The 20,093-nt window shown below is 37.0% G+C and overlaps 1 protein-coding gene across 4 annotated transcripts in view; it reads left to right on the top strand.

Annotated features, from left to right (window-relative positions):
- Window positions 1–20,093, top strand: part of DENND4C (DENN domain containing 4C) — an 80,598-nt gene that overhangs the window by 41,043 nt on the left and 19,462 nt on the right. The window contains exons 13-25 of one of the 4 annotated variants that reach the window (XM_052701584.1): window positions 113–258; window positions 1,383–1,418; window positions 1,894–2,024; window positions 3,417–3,549; window positions 4,043–4,249; window positions 4,882–5,010; window positions 6,498–6,642; window positions 6,978–7,124; window positions 9,230–9,355; window positions 10,134–10,274; window positions 11,549–12,696; window positions 15,095–15,275; window positions 16,647–16,756. In XM_052701584.1, coding sequence (XP_052557544.1) covers window positions 113–258; window positions 1,383–1,418; window positions 1,894–2,024; window positions 3,417–3,549; window positions 4,043–4,249; window positions 4,882–5,010; window positions 6,498–6,642; window positions 6,978–7,124; window positions 9,230–9,355; window positions 10,134–10,274; window positions 11,549–12,696; window positions 15,095–15,275; window positions 16,647–16,756 — 2,780 coding nt within the window. Of the gene's footprint in view, window positions 1–112; window positions 259–1,382; window positions 1,419–1,893; window positions 2,025–3,416; window positions 3,550–4,042; window positions 4,250–4,881; window positions 5,011–6,497; window positions 6,643–6,977; window positions 7,125–9,229; window positions 9,356–10,133; window positions 10,275–11,548; window positions 12,701–15,094; window positions 15,276–16,646; window positions 16,757–20,093 lie in introns of all 4 variants that reach the window. The other 3 variants (XM_052701585.1, XM_052701583.1, XM_052701586.1) reach the window with 3 other exon arrangements.

Genomic DNA, 20,093 nt, shown 5'->3' with positions numbered 1-20,093 from the left:
AGCCAACATTTTATTTATTTGCACTTTAAATAGTTTATGTTGATATGTTCTGTGTCAATTTTTTATGGAAATTGTAACTGGTATTTAGTTGTGTGTTCCTTTTTCTAACCAGGATTTTTGAAAAGTAGAGACCGTGCATATGCAAAGTTCTATACACACCTCACCAAAACGCAAATATTCAGCAGCTTTATTGAAGAGTGCAGTTTTGTGAGTGACAAGGACACAGGCTTGGCATTTTTTGACGACTGCATAGAAAAGGTGAAAAACATGCTAATATTATTAAATTGTATACTTCACTTTACTTGCTATATTGGTTTTTAGTTGCAAAGACTGGTATCCTTTTAGCAAGTGTTGTGTGAGATATATTTCTGAGTTGTTGTCATCCTCCATCTTCTTGAGTGGCTACCACTTTCTGTGTTAATACAGGAAACTGTTATCGAAATCCTGGAGGGCTCAAGCTATTAGCAAATGCTAGAAGTACCAATATCTTATAACACAGCACCCTTGTTTGTTTCCTTTAAACAGTATTCAGCCTCCCTGTAATTTGGAATTATCTACCAGTGGTCACTTATGGTGTTCTTTTTCATGCAGTTTGAATTTTGAACAAAAATATGCCAAATGATCAGGCTTGTCATCAAAATTGATTTCCATAGATAACATTTCATTTAATTGCTTATATTTGTTTAACTAAGATTGATGTTACCCACTTGGGTTTTTTTTTTTTTTTTTTGGAACAAAGTCTCTTCAGCATGGCTCTGGTCCAGGTAGGTTATTGAGATCGTAGCTTCATTTGAAAAATGGCAAGTTGACAAACTAAAATTTAGGAGCTAAAAGATTTTATGCATTGTTAATTTGTATATGTATAGAACCTTCACTTTTGTGCCAAGTTCTTACAGAGTGAATCTCTTGATTCTGTATTGATTCGGATCATTTAACACTTTGAAACACTTCATGAAATTTCTAAGTTTCCATACATTTTTCTTCTCCTGAGTATTGGACATCCAGGCTATGCATCTAGGCTGTGCTCTGTTTAATAATGTTAATAACTTAGTGCAGGTTATTAATGTGTCACAGACTTAGATTTTCATATTGAAAGTATCTGCTTAACAGTAGTTTCTTTCAATTAAGTTAAATTCCTTTCTTTAATAGATTTTAAATTATGTTTAGCCTGTAATTTTAACATTGAAAACATGATGATAACTGCCTTTTCTTGCTTTCAGTGAAGTAATTCTATGAAAGCAAGCATAATTGTTTCCACAGTAGTCTGGAAACTTAAGTGTTGCTCATTTGATGCATCAGTAAATCCTACAGCTGTAATAAGGCTATATAGGATCTTTTTTAAGTTGAGGAAAAGCTCTAATTTTTTCTTCCTCTTTCTGTAGCTCTTTCCAGATAAAGGAACAGAAAAAGGAGATAAGGTACTTTGTTTCTCAATGTTTTATCATGAAATAGAAATGACAAGCCAGGGCTGTAGACTTGAATGTTGAAAGCAAATATAAACGTTATATATGTTTATATTGTGCTGATACACAATATATAAAATACATATTGAAAATCTACTTTACACGTTCAAATGTACATTTTAATCATAGATGCTTTATATATATGTGTGTGTGTGTGTGTAAAGGTAATATTAACATATATAAACATATATTGTGATATATATAATATAATGTTAATTGTATTTTTTGTATATTGTATATATTACATATATATATACACACCATATATATATATATATGTTGTGTGTGTGTATATATATATGTATTGTTGCGTGTGTATATATATATATATATATATATATGCACTTATATATATACACACAACATATATATAATGTTAATTGTATCCTGAAACTACTTTCAGAGCTCAGATTACAAATTCTGTTTTCAGGTTGATGTAGATTCTGCTGAAGATGCACGGTTGATTGAGCTTGATGAATCACAAAAAAGTGAACACACAGTATTTATAATGCCACCAGAACCTCCTCCTGATGATGGACAAGATCGAGCTCCAAAATACAGGTACAGTTCAAAGAACAAAATAGAGAAGAACTGAAGTATTTGAATGCTTATGATGTTAAATAGGGCAAATGTTCCAACTTGGTTCAAAACTTATTATAATGAGATGTCATGTATAACATCAATAGAAATGTGATCTGTTTGGACTCTGCTAATTTTTTGAATGTCTAGAGGTCAGTATTTTATGTATGTTTGAGGGCAAGCAGATTTTAGTTCTAAGCTTTCTATAACTGTTTGCCAGATTTATACCAATTCTTTGTTATGATGGTGCTTTGAAAGTAATGCCTCCAATTTTATTATATTTGCCTATCACATCAGAGGCAGATGTTGGTGGCATGGGCATAGAAGTTAAACCTTGACAGTATTCCGTTACATTTTGTTGCCATGTGACAGAAGGCAGTAGAGGGGCAGTCTAACAAAATGGCATCTGATATGGAAGTGCATCTGAAGTGAAAGGGTGTCACTGAATTCTTCCATGCTAAAAAAAGTTGTACCTACAGACATTTATAATGCTTGCTCAATGTTTATGGAGACCAAGCAGTAGATATGGTCACAGTGAAGTGGTGGGTGATGCATTTCACCATCATAGCAGCTGTGAAACAGTTGGTTGTCTCCTGCTGGTGAAAATTTTTAAGCTTGACATGCAGGCTGTTATTCATCACTGGAGAAAATACATAGCTAATGGTGGTAACGGTATTGAAAAATAGATTTTTGTAGCTGAGAGTTTGCTCTATCATGTATTGTTATTGTGCTTTTAGCTGTTGGTCCATGGAAATAGATAGGAATCATTACATTTGGAGTGACCTATGTATTCAACATGTATCTGTCATTGAGCCATTTAGGTGTATTTTGTAGTACCTTGAGTACATTCTCTTTCTTTCACCCAGAAAGGATGAGTAATGGATCTTCCCAATATTACTGATCTCTAAGAATGAACCAAAAACAAAGAAAGAGAAAAAGCTTTTCAAATCTTTCATTCAGTGTTTTTCAGCCCTATGCAGGAAGTGTGGAGTTTCAGCAAGTGTATATTTGCTTTTTCTTACTCTTTCTTGGATGTTATAAAAGTTCTGTTTCCTGCTGTTGTCCTGATTAATCATCATTTCTACTTCCCTGTCCTCTGTGGTGTGGCAGTCTTGTTCTTGAATTCACAGTTTTTACTAAGATTTAATATACTTTTTTTCCTTTTTCAGTATCTTTTTGAGTAGGACTCAGAGAATCTCATTTTCTCACTCCTGCATGCTCGCTGTCCTTTCCTCTTGGTTCTTTATTCTCTTTATTAGTTTTTTGTTCACAAGTTGTCTTCATAGGGCTATCAATGGATATAGGAAAAGCTTTTCTCTTCTTTTTTTTTTTTTTGTTTTTTTTTTTGTTTTTTTGTTTTAATAATCTATATAGCTATAAAAACTTCCCACGACTAGATTTCAAGCTCTTTGACAGACCACAGGAACTCAAGCTCTCCTTCAGGAAACACCCAGCTGGATGCAGCATTTCAAATAGTCCAGCACTCATGGCAAAGAGGACAAAACAGGTCAGATATGTCTTACGGTAACCACTATGTGAATACTGAAAGAGACAAAGGTTTTTGTAAAATTACCACTGCCTGTTTGTATTACAAATTATGCTATTGGAGAGTAGGTCTCAGTGTTGCTATTGGGAAGAAACATTGGCGAAGGAAAGAAGTGGAGAGCGAGAAATTAGCATCTGTGATGAAGGTTTATTTTCAAACCAGTTTTAAAGCTTTAGGCAGTATATTTAAAGAAAAAAAAAATAAAAAAAAATTGAAAGCAGTGCTTGAATGAAAGGAGCAAAGTAAAGGAGAGGGTGGGATTCAGATGCTCTTTTCTCACTTGTGGAGAGCCTTAGTAAGAGAGTGTTAAGAGTGGAAAGTCAGTTTAATGTTTGTCTGTTGTTTTTAAATGCTTCCTTTAAGAGTCTGGTTTTTGAGTTAGTAATGATTTCTAGATTCTGCTTGTTCCATCTCTGTTGTCTTTCTTCGTTGTTGTTTTGTTTCACCCTTACAGGAGATAAAAACAGCTCATAAGCTAGCCAAGAAATTCTACGTAAGCCCTCCGCAGTGGGCCAAGTGTCTCTTCAGCCACAGTTACAGCTTATGGTTTATTTGTCTGCCAGCCTACGTCAGAGTTGCACATCCTAAGGTCAAAGCTCTGCAGCAGGCATATGATATTCTAATTAAAATGAGGAAAACTGATGTGGAACCACTAGATGAGGCAAGTGTAAATAGAATATCATTACAGTGAACATGGAAAACAAGGTGCAAGTATAGTGTATTTCACAGGCAACAGCAGGTGAAGCATTCTTATAGTTTGTCCTGTTTTAAAGCTATACTGAAATAGTCTTGTAGCCTGTTTTTTAATCACTAACATCATGTTAGTTTTTTCAGGTACTCCAACTTAATGTTACTGGTATTCTTTCAGACCTCTTTCAGTAAGAAGTTCTTGAATATCCTTCTTTTTAAAATGAACTTTGAATTAATACTCCACCATCATAGTGAACAGAAGGTGTAATTGATTTGTACGCAGCATTCTGTTCTTGCAGTAGAATGTGCAGACACAAAGAAGCAGGTTATCCCACTTCTTTGAATGGGTGTGTATTTCCCTCCTCTCTTTCGCAAGCAGAAGAGACATAGGAGAAGTCAGGGCTTAATAACGTGGCTGCTGATGTTATTTCAGCTTGTGTGATTTCCTGTTTAATTTTTGCTCCCTCTTTTAGCTTTTAGTTGAGTAGCTACTTCATTGTATCTTTCCCATATGCATGTGTAAGAATTGGAAATCTGGAAGACCTTCAGCTGTTTTTAAAATACTTGTCATGAATTCATTAATGGATTTCTGTATCTTATCAGGTCTGCTACAGAGTTGTAATGCAGCTCTGTGGACTGTGGGGTCAGCCTGTTCAGGCTGTGAGAGTCCTCTTTGAAATGAAAAATGCTGGAATACAGCCAAATGCCATCACTTACGGCTATTACAATAAGGTAGGAGAAATCTTGACAAAGGATACTGATCAAATGTCTTCCTCGCTGTTGATCTCCTTGCCCTGTAGTACAGTGTCAAGACTTCCGAAAGGCTCAAGTAAAATTTGTTGATTCTGTTGGGCGCATTTAACTTGATCTATGGCATTATGTATATATATATTCCTATGCTGTTTGTCTAATCATTAATTCTGTTGAAATATACTTGGGCTGGTATGAAAGAACTGCTTCCTATTTCATTATGTTAATAGTATGCTAGTAGAGGTTGAACCTTTACACCAGTATTCTGTTACATTTTGTTGCCATGTGACAGATGGCAGCCGAGAGTCAGTCTGACAAAACGACATGTAAGTACATCTGAAACAAAAAGGTGTAATTGAATTATTTCATGCTGAAAAAATGGCACCCTTTGATGATGCATTTCAGAAATGACATTGTTGTAGCAGCTGTGAAACACTTGATGCCCACTGGTGCCGATTTTTATGATCTTGGCATGCAGGTTTTTGTTCATCACTGGTAAAAATGCATAGCTAATGGTGGTAACTGTGTTGAAAAATAGTGTTTTGTAGATGAGAACTTACTCAATCATGTGATGTTATTGTGCTCTTTGTAACTATTGTAATTTCCATGGGAAATAGAAGTCTTCCAAGTGGAAGTAATAAATTTTGGAGCAACGTCTGTACATTAATAGTTTTTCAATTACCAGATTTTTTATTTATATGTGCTCGTTATTTTATTTACTTATTACTTATTTATTACTTTACTTTTTAGTACCTAAGAGGGTACTAGAAAGTGATTTAGTGATAGAACGAGGGAGAATGGTTTGAAAGTAAAAGGGGATAAATTTGTGTTAGGTATTTGAAAGAAACACTGTAGTCAGTGGGTGGTGAGATACTGCAATAAATTGTGCTGAGAAGCTGTGGATGCCTTTCCCTGGAGGTGTTCAAAGCCAGGCTTTCAGCAGTCTTATCTAATGGATGTTGACTGTTCTCAGGGGCTTTGGCGCTAGGTGATCTTTAAGGTCTATTCTAACCCAAACTGTTCCAGGGTTCTAAGGCCATCTGTTCCTAGGTATGTCCTTTAAGGCAACAAGACTCGTGACTGGTTGAAATTAGACTAGTTGAAGTAGCTTCCTCCTTTCCTTGCTCGATGTGCCTGTACTTTTCTGATGGAGTTTCATAGTAACCTCTGTAACGTAAGAAGAAAGGAGTCTGTACTATGATTTTTTGTTTTTTCTATATGATATTAATATAAATGAAATCCATCTTGTTTACCTGAACAAAACTTGATCCACAGTCAGTTGCCATTCAGCTAGTGAATCCACAGCTGTCACATAAAAGGGAAAAGCAAGCAGAAATGGAAATATTTGTCCTTCACACTGCTGGTAGATAATATCTTTTTCTCAGCATGGAAAGAAAACATTCTCACTGTACTGTGTTCCTTAGTGTAAATGTGTTACTATGTTGTTATTGCAATCTCCCTTTCTGTAGGCTGTTTTAGAATCTCCTTGGCCTAGCAGTAACCGCAGCGGCATATTTCTGTGGACAAAGGTACGAAATGTAGTTCGTGGCACAGCACAATTTAGGCAATGCCTAAAGAAAGCAACGCAGAGCCCACGCATATCTGTGATATCAGGTAATAAGTTAGATGAAGTGCATTTTTTCTGCTGAATGACAGCATGACTTGGTTTCTGAGAGACTGCAGCTAACATCCTGGCTTTTACAAGTGGAAACTCTTTCCTAAAGTATATAAAAATTGACTTGATGTTGACTTGATGCTCAGACTGTTTGTCTTAGAATGTCTTTCCCATACTGAAGTACAAATTGTCTAAGTTCTGTTGCTGGAATTTCATATTCTCATTTAATTTGTACAAGCAAAAGTGTTTGCTGTTGTCTGAAGAGGTTAGATGCGTTTGAAAGTCTGAAATTTTAAATCCTCTTTTACTAACCAGCTCTCATTCATGTCTTTAGCTCTGCGGAATACCACGGGTGGAAGTGATGGGGACATGGTGAGCCATGGTAGCGTGGATAGTTCTAATGATGCTAACAGTGGGGAACACACTGTCTTCGTCAGTGACTTAGTCAGGCTTGATTCCATTGATAATCACTCTAGCACAGGTACTAGATTCTGCTGGGTTTCACTACTAACAGTCCCCTAAAAGGCAAAATATTCTGTTCTCCTGTTGATTTCCCCTTTACCACCACCATGTTCCCCTCATGAGGCTGTAGAGAATGAAGCATGATGTTAATCATTGTGAAGGATAGTCATTGAATATTACTCTTCTGTCACAGCTTGTGCCCCTTCTTTAGAGTGAAGTGTAGCAGAAGTACAGCTATTTTAAACTAAATACCATGCTGTGATCTCATGAACTTTGCTTTGCTAATCTGTATAAAAGGTAGGAAGCCCCTGGTGTTCAGGTTCTGCATATTCATTCATAGAAATGAATGGCCACTGAGTGAAGTCCTTGTTTATATTAAAGGAAAAGAGGGAGAAAGTTAATGCTTAGAAATGCTGCTGCTAGTTATGATAACTAGTCTAGTTATCATTCCTAGAATTAGTTTGTTATGCTAGGTCATAGTAAATCATGCTTTTAAAGGCCATGACTGAGTTTCTCACCAGAGTTCACCTAATTTTTGGAATAAATGTACAAATGATTTGAACTCTTGTCATACAGTCTTTAGAAGGCACGCTAATGTAAATGGAAAGACAGTTGATAAGTTGGAGAAAAACTTAGCCCTGAGTGCAGTGTGCACTGGTGTTTAAATTGAAGTGGAAAGAGTACACAGAAAATAACAACTTGAGATAAAAATCTGTGATTTTTAGTATCTGCTGCTCGTTACATGCTACCTATGCACAGTCTCAACTAAACTTTCTTTCTGTTTTTACCTCAAAACTTACTGTACAAATAGTTCTTGCACACTCTCCATGTTTTTGATATCTCTTTGAAGAGAACTTGGTGTCTGATTCCTGAACTTCATCTGATATGGCTGCCTACATTACTGAACTCTCCTTCTCTCTGCCCTTGTTGCTCTGCTTTTTGCTCTTTGCTGTCTCTTGGGTGCTGCATTTGTCCTTGACTATCATGGTGTGGGGTGCAGACTTACATGGTGTGAAGCCTTGGATGCACATGTACATTAATTCTACCCTTGGCTGTTACTTCTGCAGGTAATTTGCCCATTTATTGGTAGGGTATTTTCACTTCAGTGAAATGCAGAGAGACTAACGTCACCAAGATAAGAGTAGAGGGAAAATAGGGACCAAAGAATATCAGAAGTAGCTTTTGTGTATAGAAGGTTATTTTGCACAGTAGTCAAATGTTGTAATTGTTGGTTACATGTTTCTGCGTTTGCTCTATGTTGGAAAAATTAAGAGTGCATCAGTCATTCAAATTTTATGGAACATTCTAATACCTTTTGTACTGTTAGCTTAGATTTTGTTCCCAGTGTCTTACTTACAATTTGATCTTTCCAAACACTGTCCTGTATTCTGATAGGTACTCTGAGGCATATAAATAATCTTGCTTAGCATGCTGCAGTGGAATATGTCTCACAAAATATTTGGATATTTTCTGCATGTGCAGCAGCACTTTCAATGAAAGTGAACAAAGAATGAGTCTTTTTTTTATTGTTTCCTGTGGTAGCTTTTTTGGACTGTATTTTTATTATTTCATGAGAGAATGAGTTACAAGTGTCAAATATGGCAGGTACCACAGAAGAACAACTGTTTTAAAAGTTTAGGTTTTTAGTTTTTTTCTGTTACTTTCTGTAATTTGTACTATACTGCAAAAACGTAGCACAGTTTGCAGTAGAGTTGTTTTCAGAGCTGTTTTCATTGCTAGAAGTTGATTCAATTACAACTGTAATCGTAAATCTCTTTTGTAAATGTACATGATAATATAGACTGCCCAGCAATGAAAAATTTCTTAATAATGAGAAAGGAGAGGTGTTAAAATAAGTGCTCTTGGAGAAATAATGCTTATATAGCATAAAAGTAATTTTATGTAAATTAGAAAACGTCGATTGCACTACATAGTCTAATTATCTCTGTTGTCACCATTACCAAGTAGATCTGTGCACAGATTAGGCATTTTGGTGATTCTTACTCTGAACATTTCTGGCAGGATAGAACATGAAACAAATTAATTTCAGCTTTTTATTTTCCTACTGAAAAATTCAGCAAGGGAAAACTAATCTGAGGCTGATATTTTTATTCCTTTGAACAGGCTGTCAGTCAGACCAGGGCTATGGATCTAAGGATGAACTGTTAAGGGATAATGGAGATAATCTTCATGCAAGTGAAGCACAAGTACAAGAAGACATTTCTTCTAAAGCTGAAGAACTAATAGGAGGTTAAGTATGCGTGTTTATACTGATGATGTTTTTAATATACTTTCTTCATCCATTAGTCTACTGCAAATACCTAACATTTGAAAATGTTACCAAGGTCAAAATATAGCATCATAGAATCTGCTAGACGTTTGCTGTGCACGAGACAACAGCAGTGGAGTACATGTGGTTGAAAATAGTCTTTTATGTGACTAATGTAGTATAGATGAAAAAAATGGAGAAGTGCTAAATCGTATGGTATTTTGTATTCCATTTCTCTCCTTCGTGTGTATTTGAACTCTTGACCATTTTTTAAGTTGTACCAGTAGGCCTAATAAAAGGCACTACTTATTCTACAAGCTCTTTCCCACTGAAGACAATATGAAAATCGCCTTTCTCCAGATTTTGTCCTTAATTTTTCTGTGATTTGTTATTTTGTTACTGAATCTGTTTCGTATTTGTGTTAATAAATCCTGTATGTCAGTTATATCAGGCTTCTGATGTTATCGTTAGACAAACAGTCTTCCATGAAAAACTGAGAACTGCTACTCTGCGTTGATTTGTTGGAAAAACACCAAGGAAAGAAAATGGCACAAACTATAGTCTCATGAGCCACACACTCTCTTTGTCATACTCTCTACTGTTGTATTCCAAGATACTGCCCCCAGAAAATGCTACCTACTGATAGGACTGACCTTTCAGATTGTAACTGCATAGCAGAACAGAGTATTTGTTTTCTGTAGCAGTGTATGTGGAGTTGTTCAGTTTAATTAACTAAAATTCACGTTATCTTTCTTTTAGATGTTTGCACTGAGGAACCTGATGAGAAAAAACAGCTAAATGTAGAAGTTCATAGTCCAGCAGATCCGCCTGCTTGGGGTAACAGTATTGTGAAAGTTCCATCTGGCATTTTTGATTGCAGTGGAAGGAAAAACAGTGGTGGTGAGTCACTGAAACAGAACTTGCTGAAGTCTTGAGCTTGTTGTGCTATAATGTTTTGCAACATCGTCAGTGCTACTAAAGAAATACTTCCAATGAAAGTGCAAATGTCTTAACAATATTTAGTTTCCACTATTATCCCTTTTAGATGATTTTTAAAAGAATTTATGGATATTAAGGTTGAAAACCAATAGCGCTCAGTAGATTGAACTCAAGGTCTTTCTTGTCCCACAGTGACAAGTTTTAGTAATGTAATAGGAAACCAGGAGAACTAAAGTCTTTACTTTTGACTTTTGGTCACCTGAATGTTGGCGACCTTGGACAAGTCACATACATTCAGTGTCTTATGCTGCCAGTGTATAATCTGGGATCAGTACATATCTTCTCAGTGACACACAAGATTTATTTACAAATCTGGTGCTTTTTAATGAGGAAGACTAATGGGTATATGGAGACAAATCTTGGGGCTCTTTTTCTCCCTCCTTTTCTTATGCCTATCTTTGACTAAGGTGATGTAGTCCATGCTCAGTGGTCAGGTACAAAACAGCAGGACTTTTTAAGAGAGTTGTCAGCATTTAGTTTGATATCAAGGAGTTGAGTCTTAGACAAGAAATTGGTCAGAAGAAGCAGCTGCATCAGTAGAACACTCAAATATTCTCAAGCAAGTGGGTATGATACATCCAGTGCTCTACTGGAATACTAATACAGTAGGATTTCTTTCCTTATGGAGATCATTAGAAGTAAAAAATTTTTGCTTACCTAACCTTTCTAAGGACATGTTGCTTTGAGGAAATGGGAACGTTTTTAGGATTTGTTAATATCTTATACTTGCTGAATTTGTTGTTCTTCTATGTATTTCTATCATAAACAAAACCATGCTTCTTTGTTGTGCCTGAACATTATACTTTTCTTCAGAATGAAGTATGGAATTTGATGTATGAATCTGTGAAGATAGATCAGAGGAAAAAATTAATTAGAACACAGAACTATAATTGTACTTTCCTTCAATCACTGAAGTATTACTTACTGTCTGCTAGGGGGAAAGCACAAGAAAAGAGGCAGAAGCCAGAAAAAGCTTCACAGAGTCAAAAGATAAGATTTTTGATCTTCAGGGTAACTTTGCATCCAGTAAAATAGTATGTTAATATCAGTTTAACTTTCTTATGGGACCTTGAGATTATGTTGCTCACTGTCTTCTCAGTAGAAATGCTAGATGACTTCAGACAGCAACAGTTTTGATGGTTATGGATACCACATTAAAGCCATTTCTCTTTTAGAAACTGGTTCAAACCTACTGTCCGTAACCCAGGATTCAGTTGAAGATGCAGTCTTTGGTGACGCTCCTCCTAAGAAGACAAGTGAGAAAGGACAGAAGAGGCAGAAACTATTTTCAGAGAGAAGCTGCAGTTTCAGCAGTGAAAGCAAAGCAGGAATGCTGTTGAAAAAAGGGAGCTTGGACTTGCATTCTAAAGAAATAGCAATAATGATGGGAGAAGATGCCAAGATTTTAACGGCAGCTTTATCTGGGGCCAAAACTTCACCCTGTAATACAAGTAAATCCTACAGCTTTGATAGTGCCGTTGACCAACAGGTTTCTGACAAAAATGGCACTTGGAGTTGTGTTACTGATAGTGATTGGGAATTGGAGCATAGAACTTCACCAGTGTTGGAGGAACCTGGGGAAGGGCAGGAGCATCTCGAGAATGGAAGAAATGAAAATGTGACAATGGTAGAGGATATGAAAACTGAACAGGTAGCTGAGTCCAAAAACCAGAAAGTGGAATCCAAAGATGCAACTACTAAAAGGAATAGCTTTTATGGGGTGGTTAAGCCTATTGAAAGGGAAGATGTTGAAGTAGGCTTGGATCCTTTATCTTTGCTGGCTACTGACTGCATCCAACCAAAACTCCCAGAGGCTGAGGAAAAGCTAGTGTCACCAGTTGCAGCACGGAATTTGGCGGATGAAATTGAGAACTATATGAATCTCAAGAGCCCAATGAGTAGTAAGTTTCCCAGCATGGAACTGCACAAACCAGACAGGGAAACAGAAGCTTCTGGTACATTTAGTCACAACCAGGAAAGGAGGTCAAGCCTGCCTTTGGATCACATCCCACCACCCCCTGAGTCTTATGAAAATCACAGAAGTCCTTCTGTCTCTAGATCCAAAACATTTACTGGACGACCAAAACAACAAATGCATCCACGAGTTCAAAAGGAGCGATCTTCATCTTTGACAGGACTGAGTCGTTCTTCTCCGCATGGCTCCTTAGGATCAGTTGTAACAACTTTGTCCAATCTGAAGTTAGACAACATATTGTCTGGCCCAAAAATGGATGTCCTAAAATCAGGCATGAAACAGGCTGCCAGTGTGGCCAGCAAGATGTGGGGAGTTGTAACTTCAGCATATAGCTACTCAGATGATGAGGCAAGTATTTTTAAAAAATAAAAAATTTTGGTAGAGAAAATTAAGAGTGCTAACTTCTGTGCCCAGAAGGTTCCTTCACGACATTGTGTTTTTATTAAGTAATGAATTTTATAAGCTAATTTTAAAAATATATATTTATGTTGGAGTTTTCTGCTGGCACTGAAAAAGTTTTCAGGTGAAAGTGAATTAAATGGTCCTGATGTAGTGAACTCAAAGCTCAACATGTTATGTTCTCAATATTTCTTTCCTACACTTGTAGCTATATTTATTTTCAAAGAAACTGCCCCAAGAAATGCCAGTAAGAACAACATTATTTAATCTTAAACTATACAGTATTGCTTTAAAAAAAAAAAAAAAAAAGTGAAAAATTGAATTCCGCAAGCCTAAGAAGTCAGGTTGTTGACTATTAAAGCTGCATGCAATAAAAGATGGCTCAAGCTCTAGTAAATACACTATTCGGGAATTTGGTAATTAAATGTTGAAGTTCCTGTGTGAGCACACTTAATGAAGAGTCATCTTCAGTTTTAAACATTTTAGAATGTAAGAGATGGATATTATAATGTAATCCTTTTCTGTATGCATCTTACTACTGTACTTCCAAAAGTACTTGTCTGTCTTTGGAAACACTTCTTTTTGATCTGGTTAACACTTTTATCTGGTACTTTGCTCTGTAAGGATTTGTGTTTTCTCTCGAGGCTGATAAGACAGAGACAGTTTGTTTCCTTTTTCAAATTCTGCCACCAGCCTCATCTCCTTGTACGACTGGGTGACAAGACTGGTAGACAAGGGAAAGGCTGTTGATGTAGTCTACCTAGACTTCAGCAAAGCCTTTGACACAGTCTCTCAGAGTATTCTTCTGGGGAAACTGGCTGCCCGTGGCCTGGACAGGTGTACTCTTCTTTGGGTAAGGAACTAGCTAGAGGGCTGTGCCCAACAGGTAGTGGTTAATGGAGCTAAATCCAGCTGGCTATCCGTTAAAAGTGGTGTCTCCCAGGGGTCGGTACTGGGGCCCATCTTGTTTAATATCTTTACAGATGACCTAGATGAGGGGATTGAGTGCACCCTCAGCGAGTTAGCAGATGACACCAAGTTGGGAGGTAGTGTTGGTCTCCCTGAGGGGCCTGAAGGGAGGCCCTTCAGAGGAATCTGGATGAGCTGGATTGCTGGGCTGAGGTGAATGGGATGAGGTTCATCAAGGCCACAACAACCCCATGCAGCGCTACAGGCTTGGGCTGAGTAGTGGGCTGAGGATGACTGTGAAGATGAAAGGAACCTGGGGGTGTTGGTTGAACATGAGCTGACAGTGTGCCCAGGTGGCCAAGAGGGCCAACGGCGTCCTGGTCTGCATTAGAAATAGTGTGGCCAGCAGGAGTAGAGAGGTAATCATTCCTCTGTACACAGCACTGATGAGGCCACACCTTGAGTACTGTGTTCAGTTTTGGGCTCCTCACTACAGGAAAGATGTTGAGGTCCTGGAGTGTGTCCAGAGAAGGGCAACAAAACTGGTGAGGGGTCTGGAGCACAAGTCTTATGAGGAGTGGCTGAAGGAGCTGGGATTGTTTAGCCTGGAGAAGAGAAGGCTCAGGGGAGACCTCATTGCACTCTACAGCTTCCTGAAGGAAGGCTGTGATGAGGAGGGGTTTGGCCTCTTCTCAACAAACAGGATCCAAGGAAATAGCCACAAGTTGTGCTGTCGTCTCTGGCAGTGTTCAAGAGGCATCTGGATGAGGAGCTATAAGATACGGTTTAGTGTTTGTGGTAGTAAGGGTGATGGGAGGACAGTTGGACTAGATGACCTTGAAGGTCGTTTCCAACCTTGTGATTCTATGATTCCATGATTCCCCATCTCTGTAAGAAATGGGAAGAAAGGAAATAGCTGCGTAGTTTTATTTCTACTTGAAACACATTTAACTGATGTTGCTAATACGGTCTTTTCTGCTAAATAAAAAAATACATTTCTCTTTTTTTTGACCAGTTATTGCCTATATTTTTCCAATAATAATAAATACTAATGGTTCTTTTCAGAGATCTTTTATTTTTTGGGGTTTTTTGTTTTGTTTCGTTTAAGTAATGGCCTAGGTTTTCTTCACGGTCTTTTTTTGTTATGTTGACCCACTCCTTAGAATTTTGGTGAAGGGAACATAATAATTCCCTTAATTTATTGCATTTTCTGTTACTCCGTGGTTTTTTGTTTGTTTTTTGTTTGTTTTTTTTTTTTTTTCCCATTCTCTCCTTGTTTTTCCTTTAACAAAGTATTTTTTTCTGTTTTGTCAATATAGAGGAAGGTTGTCTACATGTATCTTTCATGTAAAAATAATAGTAACTTAATTATCAATGAAGATAAAGATGGAATTAAATTAACCTAAAAATGTGCTGATTTTTCTTTTTAATATTAAAGGAAGAAAACGGTCCAGGAGACTTCAACTTCCCTGCTGGTTTTGAAGATAGTATTTTAGGGGATAATCTGTCATCAAGAACTGGAGTCCCAGGACTAATTGCAAATGAGCTTGCACAAAGCACTACTAGTCTTGGCAGTAGCAGTAGCAGTGGAGAAGCAGGAAGACAACATTACAATGCAGGTGATTTTTTATTTTTCTCCAAAATCTGTTTATTAATATAACAATTGAGTGAAACTTTTATGTCTGAAATCATTTAGAACAACAGAAGCAGTGTTACCATAAACTGAAATCATTTCAAGTTCTTAAAATAAGCACAGACTTCTTATTTATTTCATAAATTCCATTTATTTGCAGTAGTAAATAGCTAATCCTTCTCTTTTCTGAATATATAAAATGCTGATACAAAACACAGGACTTAACTGTAAAATAATTCCTCTATATTCAAGAACTGCAAATAGTTGCATAACCAATGGAGGCAAAACCACTAGCATTCATGTGGAATTGGAGTTACTGAATGCAGACTTGATTTGAAGGAAAATAATTGACAAATATATACCTGTAAGCCAAACTGCTTTTTTTTTTTTTTTCCTCAGACCCTAAACTGATTGAATTAGATCTAATCATTTTCAATTCAGATTTGACTCTTAATCTGTGGGAAAAAAAATGTGTTGCAGAAGCATCTTCATGTTTGTTTTAGCTATCTCTGTTGTAATTTAATGATATAAGTATGATAAATTCCAGGTACATCAAGAGAGGAAGAGGGCTTGTCATAAGATGGTCCTTTCTAGCAAGATCTGTTAGAAATGTTAAGTCTGAAGATTAATTTTCTAATCCCAGTGAGTTGAGAAGGTAGTAAGAACTAACAAACTGTTTCAGCTGTCCAGGGTATGTAAATTTGTTCACAAATTTTATACAAAGAAGCAAAGGAACCTTCTTCAAGGTGGCTCTAGTAGGGATTTTAGTCAGAGGAGATTTTGACTGTTACTCAAAGTAATGCTGATAGTGAATGTTTAGTTAAACAGATTCCAACCATTTACTTTTGGTACTCCAGCTGTTTTTCCTCTTCTCATTAAAGCTCATAACTCTGAACCCTAGCCTTAATGAAGAAAAACTATTTGTTTTATGGCAACTTTAGCCAGGGAATACTTAACCACTGTACTGGCAATGTGATACTGTGCGTCTCCCCTGGTGCTATGCTTCTGTTTGTTATTTACATACAGATGCATTGTTCAAGAAATGCTGAACACCTTTTCTAGATTATGTATATTGAGCAGTCTTGCCTGCCCCTTGCCATTCTTTGTTCTCTGTATTTTCAGATTTTATTCACTGTTGCTTTTTCATTTTACCTGACTGTTCCATATTATTAGACAAAAACAAGTTTGAAATGTTAATCAGAATATCATTGTATGTTGCAATTCTAGTAAAGTTACAGAGCTATGCACTTCTTTTGAGATCTGGTACCTGTTTCTGTCTTGGCTAAATAGAAGTTCTGTTTTGGAATTGTGCCTTTCTTTTCTTGAATGGAGACCTGAACTACTCTTTCCTGTGCAGGTGAAGTTTCATTCTCAAGAAGTATGAAAGTTCCAGATTCTGAGAAGTCAGAGCTCAGCTCTTCTCATAACACAAGTTTATCCAGCATTTTCCAGAACTACGCAATGGAGGTAAGATTAATACATTCATAAATTAAAGATACAGTTACTTGGTATGATTATGTGAATTAACTATCTGTTCAGTTGGATTGCAGTTGAATTTTTCCTTATAAACATTTCTGCATGTTTATGCTGCAGAGGGGCTTGATGTGACATCAACACTTTGAAAAAGTGTTTCAAGTGCTTTTATGAATGTTTCATTTAGAGAGAAGATAGTTTAGGAAAAAAAGGTTAAAACTTGATGAACAACAGAAGTTTGTATGAAAATAGGTCTCCTTTTCCTTTCAAACTCTCTTTAAGAAAATTATTTATTTCTACTAGATAATTGTGGTGGGTTGTCTCTACATGTCTCTAAACCCCTTTATCCACTCATTCCACCTCATTAGAGTGAAGGAGAGAATCTGAGGGGAAGAAACAAAAAAAAAATTGAGGGTCAAGATGAGGACAGTTTACAGAATCACAGAATGGCCAGGGTTGGAAGGGACGTTAAGGATCTTGAATCTCCAACCCTCCCACCACATGCAGGGCCACCAATCTCCACATTTAATACTAGACCAGGCTGTCCTGGGCCCCATCCAACCTGGCCTTGAACACCTCCATCCACAACCTCTCTGGGCAGCCTGTTCCATCACCTCACCACTCTCTGTAAAGAATTTCTCCCTGACATCCAACCTAAATCTTCCCTCCCTCAACTTAAAACCATTTCCCCTGTTGACCACCCTTCTAAAGAGTTGACTCCCTCCTGTTTATAGGCGCTGTTTGGGTACTAGAAGTCACCCTGCAGCCTTCTTTTCTACAAGCTGAACAAGCCCAGCTCCCTCAGCCTGTCTTTGTAGAGAAGGTGCTCCAGCCCTTTGATCATCCTTGTGGCTCTCCTATGGAGTATCTCCAACAGTTAACAGTTTAATAAAAGTGATATTATTTCTTAACTGGAGAGGAAAAAAAGAGAAGGGGAAACAAACAAGTGATGCTGACTCTCAGTCACTCACCACCAGGAGACTATTGCTCCCTATGCAGCAGCTACCTTAGAAAAGCTATTCATCACACCCAGTTTTTTTGCTGAGGATGGTATCATGTAAGATGGAGTATCTCCTGCTGTGTCCTCCTCCAGTCTCTTGCTCACCTTGGCCTACTTGCTGGGGTAGCAGAGAGAGGGACAAGAAAAAAAAAAGGCATTGGTGGTGTGTGAGCTCTGGACAGCAACAGTTAAAATGTTGATGTGTAATCAACGTTATGTTGTTCATAAATTAAAAATTCAGGACAATAAAGGCTGCTATGGAGAGAAAAAAAAAATTGTGTACCAGACTAGCACTGTACAATGACATGGTTTGCCTCTCTATTTCAATTTTTGCTTGTAGATACATTCAGAGTTCAAAAAATAGACAACAGTCACTTCATCAGCCTTGATCACTTCTCTGTAGTGTTGTTTTCTTTAGGTCCCATGTAATTGTCTTTTATGTTTGATGGGCATGCCTAGGCAACTTATGTAAGGTGCTACCTTACAATTCTATATATAAACTATATTCTTTATATAGAAGAAAAATGTTGCTGTTGATCTAAGTATTACATTATGTGTTTGGTGGTGTCTTTTGTTACTTTCTGTGCAAATGAAACCAAGAAGTAAGGGGAAGCCTGTAAAAGAGCTATTATAAATCATTTTTCAGCTACTACAGTAGTATTTTTGAGCATATTTTCTCCGGTTCTCGATCTAGTTTAGTAATGAGACTTTTACAGGGTAAGAACTAACCATCTGTTTTTTCCATCACAAAGTTTTCTTTTTAATTTCTACTTTTGTGGAAACATTGATTTGCAGTTTGTATATGCTGATGCCTTCACAGTAGTGAGCAATTGCAAATGGTGAATTTGTGTTATGCTTCTTCTAGCTCTCCAAATACTTAACCAAAATGATTACTGTTTGCCTTTCATAGTAGAAGTTATGAGGAGAAGATAACTTGAGTATAGTCAGTAGCAGCAATAAATTCAAGTCTCTAAACTGGTGTTCTATACTTCTGTGATTAACAGGAAATCAAAATGAGCCTTGCTTTACTTAGCAACTTGAAGAGAAGAAAAAAAAAAAGGGGAGAGTGGGAGTGGAGAGAGAGGGGGAGAGAGATGGACAGAGAAAGAGGGTTCTCAGACTTGGGAGTGGGGTTCTCAGACTCTTGGAGCACAGAATCCAGAATGATCCAGAAGTCGTGCCTAAGCTTTTCTCAGGCATCCTTTTATGCCTGCTAGATTTGCAGGGTCTGCATGTTTGGCATGCCTGCAGTCACATCTACAATATCTGTTGGTCACTTCTAAAGGTCATTCTGTCTCCCTTGAACAATGGAGTTTTGGCCAGACCAAGGCCATCCTGTTTCGTCAGAACTTCCTCCTCCAACCCCATCTTTAGTCATTAATGCATTGTCATAGTCTTACCTATATGTGTTTGAGGTAGTTCTAAGCACACCACAGATGAAGAGAAAGGAGAGATAGTATTCTGGAGTTTACATCCCTTATGACAATACTATATTAATTATTACAGACAGAAAAATACCTAGAATCCACATTTATGAACTGTCTCCCCCATCCCATGAATTGTAAAATGAATTGTCAGGGAACCAGTTTAGGATCCAAGAATTCAGTCCCACAATTGCAGTGATTTCTCAGTTAGCATTGTCCTCCTCACCAAGATTTGAACGTCTCACAGGTCATCTTTGATAGTGTTGATTTGTACATAATGCATGGAAAATAAGAAAGAGAACAAGCAGACTTTACGTATGAAAATGGAATACAAAGTAGAAGCAACACAATAATAATTACAATTCCAATAAGCAATACTAACCATCCTTTGGATGAAAGTATAAAAACACAAAAGAATTTCTCTTACTACCCTCCATCATCATTCTGTTGGAGGTGTTGAATAATGTCTTTTAATGACATTGAGATTGGTTTTAATGAGATTGTTTTAGATGGCAACTGATTCATTGCATATATTTAAACAACCCATCCATACAAAATCATGACACCTGTGATTATGCTACAGTAGCAAGCAGTATATTACCAGTTTATTTACAATCTGAGTTTACAAGAGATCATTAAAAGTAAAAACAGAAATGCAATTCTTATAAAAACTGATAGTCCCTGAAGATGCTCTGATTCAGCATACAATAGCCCTTGTCTTCAGATGCATTCCACTGTGTACAGGAATCTGGGATTATTGTAATGCAAATAGATATTGAAGCTCAGTTGCAGCCAGATTGACAGTGATGATTTAATGCATTCAAACTAGACATTGGCTGTGTTGTTCATTAAATCCTTGGGAATGCTCTTCTCAATTCCTTCAGTCCATGATATAATTTTTCTTGTC

The sequence above is a fragment of the Tympanuchus pallidicinctus genome, unplaced genomic scaffold (assembly GCF_026119805.1).
Source record: "Tympanuchus pallidicinctus isolate F22 unplaced genomic scaffold, pur_lepc_1.0 scaffold4, whole genome shotgun sequence".
NCBI classification, from domain to species: Eukaryota; Metazoa; Chordata; class Aves; order Galliformes; family Phasianidae; genus Tympanuchus; species Tympanuchus pallidicinctus.
The sequence above is the reverse complement of the archived record's forward strand: the minus strand, read 5'-3'. Positions and strand labels throughout refer to the sequence as shown.